General features: G+C 30.2%; 3 protein-coding genes across 3 annotated transcripts; 1 reads left to right on the top strand and 2 right to left on the bottom strand.

The window, feature by feature from the left end:
• Nucleotides 1–624: 624 nt before the first annotated feature.
• On the bottom strand, nt 625–4,941 carry PGO_114260 (RAP protein; the record flags this gene model as incomplete). The annotated part of the gene is made up of 1 exon (XM_028688760.1): nt 625–4,941. The coding sequence occupies one exon, from the start codon at nt 4,939–4,941 to the stop codon at nt 625–627; it is 4,317 nt and encodes a 1,438-aa protein (XP_028544561.1).
• Nucleotides 4,942–5,505: 564 nt separating this feature from the next.
• Nucleotides 5,506–6,246, bottom strand: PGO_114250 (hypothetical protein, conserved; the record flags this gene model as incomplete). The annotated part of the gene is made up of 3 exons (XM_028688759.1): nt 5,506–5,560; nt 5,728–5,909; nt 6,199–6,246. 3 exons carry the CDS (start codon nt 6,244–6,246, stop codon nt 5,506–5,508), a joined length of 285 nt encoding a protein of 94 aa, XP_028544560.1.
• Nucleotides 6,247–6,897: 651 nt separating this feature from the next.
• Nucleotides 6,898–7,479, top strand: PGO_114240 (50S ribosomal protein L24; the record flags this gene model as incomplete). The annotated part of the gene is made up of 1 exon (XM_028688758.1): nt 6,898–7,479. The coding sequence occupies one exon, from the start codon at nt 6,898–6,900 to the stop codon at nt 7,477–7,479; it is 582 nt and encodes a 193-aa protein (XP_028544559.1).
• Between the last annotated feature and the right edge of the window lie 2,300 nt (nt 7,480–9,779).

Here is a 9,779-nt window from a genome sequence, read left to right as displayed (position 1 = left end):
AAAAAAAAAAAAAAAAAACCCTTAATTCTTCGATTCGCTCATTTTTTTTTCATTCGTACGAGACTGATAAGTTTTATTGACTTTTTAAAACCTTTTATAGTTGTTGAAAAAGTTTATGTGTGTTTAAAAAACAGTGGAGGAAACAAAAAAACCAAAAAAAAAAAAAAAAAAAAAAAAAAAAATACAAATACAAATACAAATAAATATATACATGTACACATATATGTAAAACATATAGGATGGTGAACAAATATTTTTTACATATGGAAAAAAAAAAAAAAAAAAAAAAAAAAAAAAAAAAAACTACAGAGCCAAATGGTGGGTGGAACATTCCTCAAATTCTCAACTCCTTATGAATCAATCGAATTTCCAAAAGTGCTTCTTATCAAAATAAGAAAAAAAAAAAATCCAACAAGTATGAGTAGAGAGTGGGAGGTAAACTACACTTAAAAATAATCGAACAAACCTTTTTACAAAAATGTGCTGCAATATAGAATGCAGGGTTGTATTATTTATTATTGTAAATAATATCCATTTTTCCTTGTTCGACAAAGTGTGGCCCTATAATCATGTGTAACACATATGGGACTTATCGTTAAGTAGCCCTAGGAACCACCCCCACCCCTAATTAAACTCCCTCCTCATTGTTCTTTCTTCTAATTCGTAAAGACCAATGGTTGAAAAAATACGAGACTTACCCATTTCATGCAAATATGAACGATCGTCTTCAGTCGTAAGATTTAAGAGCTTCTGAAATATAACATTTACCTTTTCAAGACGCCCATTGCATTTATGCCATTCATAAAACGGCATAATCATTATGTTATACTTTAATTTTTTTAAAAAAAATAAACGAAGATACACAAAGGGCAATATCTCGATTGATACATCATCAGGTTCTTTAAAATATGCTTGTTCCTCTAAAAATTCAAATATAATTCTTTTTTTCAAGTCCATATATTTAATATCAAATGTGAGTATTTTAACATTTTTTGAAATTTCAATTTGGCTCTTCTCGCTGTTTTGACAGAAACCATATTTTTTCAAAATAATTTCGAATTCGAACAAGGCGCTTTTGCTTCGCTTGTTACATTCCTCAGATCGCACATCTGATTCGTCATAACAACTTATTGTATCGTGATTACCACCTTCACCCTCAGAACCGAGGTATAACACTTTTTTCTTCCCAATTTGATCTCTTCTTGTATATACACTGTCTACATCTATCTGGTTGTATTCCCTCGAAATTATCTCCATTTCATTATCATCATCTGTGTCCAAAAGGACTAATTTTTTTTTGTTAAAACTGAAATCATGCGACGATACTTCCTTCGCTGAAATTTTTTTTTCTTTTTTTTTTCCCCTTCCCCTTGGGTCCTTATCCACCATATGTTGCATGTCCTCGGTATGGTATTCTACATATTTGCATGCTTTACGAATCAGAGATTCAACTTTTTCCTCCACTTCAGCTGCTTCCTTCACTTCAGCTGCTTCCTTCACTTCAGCTGCTTCCTCCACTTCAGCTGTTTCCTCCACTTCGCCTCCCACATCCCACATGCTAACAACACTGCAACTGTTCGATGCACCAAAGTTAGTAGCAAAAAATTTCACGTTCAGTAAAAAGAGACAAAATTGATTATCAGACAGCAATTCTTTCATTTTGAAAATGTCCAAAATTAAATTGGGATACTTATTCTTAAAGGGAATAAATCGAAATGATAAATTCACGAAATTTATTATAACAGGAATGAACTCCTTTTTTAAAGTATCCTCAAATTTTATCTGCTCATATACCATGTCGAACATCACTTGGCTTGTCTGTATGTACATATCGTTCATGCTGCAGTGAATGTTTGTAACCGGGTTTATTAAAATTGGTATCACAGTGAAATACATCTTCAGAAATGATAGTGGTAAAAGTTTTTGCATTTCCTCCATTTTTTCTGTTTCTTTATTTTTCAACATCTGGGAAATCTCCTTCAAGCAGCACTCTACCAATGTTGCATAACGATAAGGATACATATTTTTAAAAGTCTTAAACAATAACTGCATATGATTTTCCCCTAGTTTATACATCCCAATTTTGCTCTCCAAAGAGAGTAATATATATTTTCTTACGAAAAGGTTCCTGCTTTTATGTTGTATTTGTAACTTACTGATTAGGTAAAGCAACTTAATCGTCTCTTCCATCTTCTGTTCATCATTTTTTGCACTCAGTTTATGAGATAACATGAATTTAAATAAAACCTTTTTAAAAACAGAATTGAAGCAACTAAATTCTCTGTCAATGTTTCTAATTATACTAAGTCCACTTACCATTTTAAGTATATGCTCATTTTTTAATGAATATATATTTTCATATATATTTGATAAAATTATTTCAATTAGTCCTTTGTTCATATAGTTTAACTTTTCCAAGTAAAATAATAAATTACAACATTCTATTGCGCTTATTCTTGTCCGCTTAAAGTTTGAAATGTTCATACGTTTCTCTTCACAATCATCATCCATGTGTGTATTAACTAGCCATTCGTTACTTCGGACACTCGACGCTTCCACTGAACTTAACTCATTCAAGTACGCCCAGTTAACCTCCATCACTCGCTCTATCTGCTGATAAATCTCACGAAGCCCATTAGGTTCTTTCATCTCACTAAGCTGATTCAACCCATTCGGCCCCTTCATCTCACTAGACCCATTCAGCCCCTTCAACCATGTTTTACCCATATCTACCTCGTTTGAAAATCTTACACCATTTTTACACTTGAAAAAAACCCTCGATCGGTTCAAAAAGTTGATCATATAATTCTTGTAACAATTCGAATCCTTCCTCCTCAAAGACAGGGAGTATTGTAATATGGTTAAAGCGCTTAAATAGTTTAATGTATTCTCAAAAAGAATATAATTTTCCTTTGTAATGAAATAAATACAACGATTAAAACCTCTCAAAAGTAGCAAAATATCCTTAATAGAAAAGTGCAATGAACATATTAAGCAAATCTTTATAAGATGCAAAAAAACGAAAAAGTTCTCATATCTCACTTTTCCCAATAGCAAAATCTTGTGTAAAATAATTTGGATGTACTTATCCAGATTTTCAAATTCAGGACAATCGTTTTCATCGCAATTAAGTAAAAAGAAATCTCTTCTTTTTATATAATCCGCATCACCCCACACCCTTGAGCATTCCTCCTTCCTTTCTATTAGTCTCTCAACAGATTTGATTAAAAGGAGAGATTCGTCCATTGGTAGCTTGTTATTACTCCTATTTCTGCTACCACTTCTAGAAGTACAGGTTCTCAATGCATGTGATCCCGGACCAACTCCCGGAAAATTATTCCCTCCTCCATTATATCGGATTTCACTTTTCTGTTTTTCCTTAAATAAAAGTTGCATTATAGAGATAAATAATTTTCCTCTCAATGAACTTGCCACTTCTGTACTCTTATTAATCGCACAAAGCTCATAAAACAAGTAAATTTTAGTCGAAAGTGAATCTATCAAGCTGGTGTCTCTTTTGTCTAAAAACACTTCTATTTTGTTCATACAAAAATTGATATGATACATTTTTTTAAAGTAATATAAAATTTTAGCTAGCTCTCCTAAATGGTTATATTCAAAACGAGACAAATCCTCTGTTTTCAACGAATCAAATAAAAAAGAAAAATAACAAAGGGGGAATAAATTATTATATTTTATATTTCTTCTTTTTATAGTATTTAAAATATTTACAAAATCGATATCTTTCAGCTGATTCAAATTTTTTGAATTTTTTAAATTGTGCAAAACATCATAATAACAATTATTATCAATTAAGTCGAAATATTCTAAATCCTCCAATATGTTACACAGTTGCTGTGTATTCGCTTGCATTATTTTTATGTAAAAGGTATTATTCAAAAGTGTGTTAATTTGTGCAATTAGTCCTAAATTTTTTTCATTGAGATGTTCACTATATCGGTTTATTTCTCTCTCTGTGCTGTCCCCACGTAGCTGCTTCATCCACTGGTGAACCAGATGTGCATCCTTAGATCCTTCAACACCTTTCACCTCAGCAAATCCAATACCCTCATTGGAATTTCCTTGAAATAGTTCTTTTCCATCCGAAACCTTCGTCATCGTCAATTGCATTACCAACTTCTTGTTAGATCTTAGTACAGATGATATTCCATGGATCTGCATAAACGGCACAGTGTCGTACAGTTTTCTCAAAAATGAATTTAGTATGATTCCATTCTGCGTGCCGTGCGAGGGAAGTGTAGATAACTGATCGGACTGATCTGACTGACCTATCCGATCAAATGCATTCACGTAAAAATGATACAAAATGGACAGATCTATAGCATTACTTTGATCCAAAATGTGGTCAATATTTTTAAAAAATAAAAGCAAAAAATTCTCGTTATACTTATCTGTCTTTAGCATACTATTCAAAATTAGACTTATACTCCTAACTGGGATATTTTCAAATATTCTCGAAATTTTATCAATCAGCTTGGAATATATATTAATAATCTCCTTCTTGTAATATTTTCCTTTACAAATTACATTAATTAATTGGGATAATTCTATCGGATTTGCTGCAATAGATAATCCATAATTTAAATTCTTTTCATATTTGTCATATTTTTCGTTCTTTAAATTATCATTTAACAATTCACATAGTTTCGTTATTGTCCTTTTACCTTTTTCTTCTTCCTTCACTTTGTGGTAATCCCTATAACACTCTGTTTTAACATTGTCATGTTTGCTTATTATTCTCTTTTTCTCTTCACATTTATTACTCTTCCTTCTATTATTTCTACTCACATTATCAATGTTCTTTGGCTTACTTCTTTGGTTTTTTACAATCACATTGCTGATCAAGCATCTACATGTTCTTGTCCCATGTACCAGATTAGATAATCTATCCACAAGGGTCCTATATTTTTTTGAAAGCATTTTTTCTGTGCCTCATGAAATTGAAAACGAAGCAGCACTTGGGGCAGTGTAGTTCCGAGAATTTACCAACATTTGACAGATTTTACGCCACGATATCGCGCTAATAATATAACGAGATGAAAAAAAAAAAAAAAAAAAAAAAAAAAAAAAAAAAAACTGTAGCAAATGTTGTATTGTTATTTTTACAAATTTACAACGTTTTCTTCACTGATTCCGGTTAGCATTTTTTTTTTATTTTTTCCCCTTTATGTTAAACTTTTATAATTTGTGGAGGAAAGGTAATAATTTTTATTTAAAAAAAATGTGTATTTTTTTAAGTGAAAATAAGCAATATTAGGAGCTAATATTTGAATGTCCTTTTTCCATTAATATGAAAATATATTGAGACACATATTAAATGACTTTTTTTTTTTTTTTTTTTTTGCATATGAAATTTTAATATATCATAACAAATGATAACTTACTCAAAAAGCGTTAATCTTAAAGAAATCTTTGATTTATAACTCTCTTTAAATGGAGTGTTACACATTATGTAACAAAATGGAAACTTCAGCCTCTCGTTGTTCACTTTTTCTCATCGTCTGAAGGAATGATACCAGCCTTCTTCCATTCATTATAGCTTAAAAAGGAGGGGAAAATAAAAAATTAAGAAAAGTTAAAAAGTAATATATAGGCACAAAATAGCGCACACAATGGATAAGGTCACATGGGGGTAACTGGTGTATATCCCCATGAAGTAGTGCATTTCAACATATAATTTAAAAATGAACGACTTTTCAAAATTACGTAGTATGTCCCAATTCCTTTAGGAGCTTCTTTTCCATAGATTCCTCAGATTCTTGTGCTTCTTTTTTAATGTCTCTCTTGACATTTTTTATGTAACCAAGGGGTGTCTGTAGACCATCACCTGTAACCATTAGCACAAGCATGCTTAGTGATGTGAAGGCCAGAACCTTGACCTGTGCGTTCTGAAGTGTGTGCAAGGGAAAACGAGGTGTCTCACTGACGTTTCAATTGATACCTACTGGTGTTGATATTGTGTATACACATATACAAATACTTACATGTACATGTATACATATTTAAGCACATTTCTACATATTTCCACATCCACGAATAGGGGAAGCAACACACCTACGCATATCGGTATGCTTACAACCCACTTCTATCAACCGGGATATGGTAATAGAAATGACATCATGTATCTCCACTCTGATTTATGAACTCTCTCTCTTTTTACTGCAAATTTAGAATTACCGAAAAATTCCCGTTTTTTACAAAAAGCAGGTTCTTCAATTTATCCATTTCTTCCGGAACAACTTTTAAATTGCAACACTGTGACTCATTTAATCAGATTTTCCTTCTTTTATTTTTTTATTTTTTTTTCTTTTCTTTTTATTTTTTACGAACACATTACAAGAATATGTTTAGCATACTCGAGCAACGGTGCCTCAATGAAGCTTTATTTCAGTTGCCCTATATATGTTTTATGATGCACATATGTAGGAATATGCTAGAGCATATATTTATATATGCTTTTTTTGTGTATGAGTTTTCCGATTATATTTCTGCATTTACAAGTCAATTTCTTTGCTATCCTCCACAGTGCTTAATTTTGCCTGACACAATCAGGTGTTTTTAACGGTATTTTCAAAAAAATATGAACAAAAAAAAAAAAAAAAATAAAATAAAATTAAATCCAATTCAACTCGATTAAATTAAATTAAACTCAGCTAAACATTTAAAGAAAAGAGAACCGCAAAAAATAGGATAGAAAACGTTGAACATATTGAATCATTATGTTATTAACTATATATGAAAAATAACCGCTATATTATTACACATATGACCATATCATCAGACGCCACTTAGATTTTTCCTCTCCGCCTCTTTTTCTTTTTCCTTTTTTACCGAATACATAGGTATGAAAGAGCATATATTGTGTAAAAATGAAAAATGTTTTGCCACAGCTTTTCGAGAAACATTAATGAACTCCTTTTTAACAGATTCAATTGTTACTTTTTGAAAAATGTTCAAGTAAGAAATCACAAAATAGTTAAACCTAGGAATATTATTAAGCTATGGAAAATTAATAAGGGAGATGAAGTTAAGGTGATATCAGGAAAGGATAAGGGCAAAGTAGGAGAGGTATTAAGTTGTGATAAATTTAGAAATATGGTTAAGGTAAAAGGATGTAATTTAAGAAAAATATATCTCGATAATAAATTTGTTTATATTGAAAAAAAAATTCATTATTCAAATGTACAGTTGATAGATGATTTTTTAAAAACAAATACGAAAGTGTGCATTAGGTACACAGATGATAATCAGATTATACGAATATCAAAAAAATCGGGAATTGTCATTCCTTGGCCTTCTAAGACAAATAAAGAGGATGACTTTGAGGACGTCGAGGAAAACCCATTAGACACGCCACCTCAGGAGGCCCTCAAAAAGACGTATGACTACAAAACGGATGTCAAGTTCATGAATATATTAAGACAAACGATTAACAAATACAATAGGGAGTTGTCATAGCCCAGGGTGATACTTGGAATATACAACGTGGTAGTTTGTTGGCTTATATGTACCCTTACTCATTTTATTAGTGCATTTGTAAAGAGTGGAAACGGTGACAGATATAGTAATCCACTAAAACAGATTTTTGCTTAACAGGAACGAGCACCACAACTGTTTACATAATAAACTGCAGACATGTGAAATTGCGTTACTGCGCCTCCTTCTGCATCAACGGATTTTCTTTTAGTTTTTTTTTTTGGAAGTTCCACCATACAGCCCCCATTTTGAAGAACGGAAATGAAAACATTATTTAATTGGTTTAAGCGCCTTAATTAATTTATCATGTTTAATTGATTTGATTAATTTAATTTATTTTATTATTTTTTTTTTTCCCCTTTTTTGCGAAAAATAAAAAGCATTCATGTAACGAAAAACTTAGGAATATTGTAACAGAAATATGTGGGCATGCAATTTTTACGTTTAGAAAAATTGAATAAAAAGAAATAAAAAAAATACACTTGGAATTACCTTTAGCTAACACGTTACAAGAACCTATGCTTCGTTTTATGCTATTGTAGACTCTACATCTTTCTGGGTGCGTATTCAGATTTTACATATGCCCATATATAGTATAGCTATACATACGGATGCATGATAATGATTGCTGAAAATAGGGGGTCAGCTACCATTGTCCAACACTTATATATAATAAACGCGTCCTGTCCAAAACACTTCAGTGACACGTGGCTAACATAAATTTTTAATCGATTTACAAAAAAAAAAAAAAAAAAAAAAAAGGCGAATTAAATAACGAAAACCTTTTGGACTACACTTTCTTTTGTCTCTTACCAAAAAGATCAATTGAATTTTTGCATGTCTACATTTTTACTAGCAAAGAATTTAACAAATAGAGTCAGCATATTGTCTCTGCCTTCATAAAAACAAATCGTTCTTTTTTTTTTTTCCCCCCTTTAAAATTTTATATTCGTTAAATTTTATTTTTTTGCAAATTAAACAGATTTTTTTGTTAATTAAAAATATATTTTAATTTAACCATTGGGTTGTATATCCTATGGTTTATATTTTTTTTTAAAGTGTCTTTTTCATTTTTTTTCTTTTTTAATTTTTCAATAAATGAATATTCATCAAAGGTGAGGTGTGGTAACAAAACGGAAACCTTGCCATGGTATATTAAACTTCACAAATAATAATTGAGCATATATTTAAATGAAAAATTCTGGCAATGAATGTGTTAGTATATAATGTGTCTGTTATGTATATAACACACGTGTAAAGGATAACCATGTTGATTATGCATACTTCTCTGTTTCCTAGCCATAATCTGTGACAGTCACTGTTTTATTCGTTGTATATTGCATTCGCGCATGCATATATCTAATATACATATAATACTTATAATACATATAATATATATAATATTTACATATAATTAAATTTTATTTTTATTTTATTTATTTATTTATTTTTTTTATTTGAAGATATATGTAATTATCTAATGTCTTCTAAAAAGGACGTAAAAAAAAAAAAAAAAAAAAAAAAAAGGTTACAAGTGTACGGAGCACATTAATCATTAACCAGCCATATGTTTGAGTATTATACCCCCATATTGTATATTATTATTTTTACGCACTATGTACAAAAGTGCATAGTGAAAATGAATACGTAATAATCGTGTAATATTTATATATACATATATTATGTGTATATATAATAATATGTATACCCCCCCCACAAGTGCTGCAACAAGCAGAATTTTGCTTCACAAAACTATAGCGCATGGTGGGGTGAAAATTGCGTAAAAAATGGTACATATAAAAAATAAAACATTATATATTATACTCAATCCATGAGTAATATATATATATATATATATATATATATATATATATATATATATATTACAATAAAAATATGTGCACAAAAACGTATGCGCAACAATTGAAGCATCATATATTATTTTACTTTTTCCGTCATGAGCGGGATGTCCCACCTCCCCCCATCATTATATATACACAGTTCTTATTTATTACATATGCTTGCGTGCGAAAACATGCTATACATAAGTACATGTATATATATATACATACATACATACATACATACATACTCTATTCCATATTATGTATAATAAATACGTACTTAAGTGGATGCATTTTTTAATTGCCCCATATTATTTTATTTTTTTTTTTTTTTTGCAATATCATATGCGTGCTTCAACAATTTTGAGAAATCTTGGTGGACGAAAAACAAAAATAAAATAAAAATAAACAATTATAAAAACGAGGCAAAAAAAATAA

The sequence above is a fragment of the Plasmodium gonderi genome, assembly GCF_002157705.1.
Source record: "Plasmodium gonderi DNA, contig: Chr11, whole genome shotgun sequence".
Classification (NCBI taxonomy): Eukaryota; Apicomplexa; class Aconoidasida; order Haemosporida; family Plasmodiidae; genus Plasmodium; species Plasmodium gonderi.
Note: the sequence above shows the minus strand (reverse complement) of the source record. Positions and strands in the feature narration are given on the sequence as shown.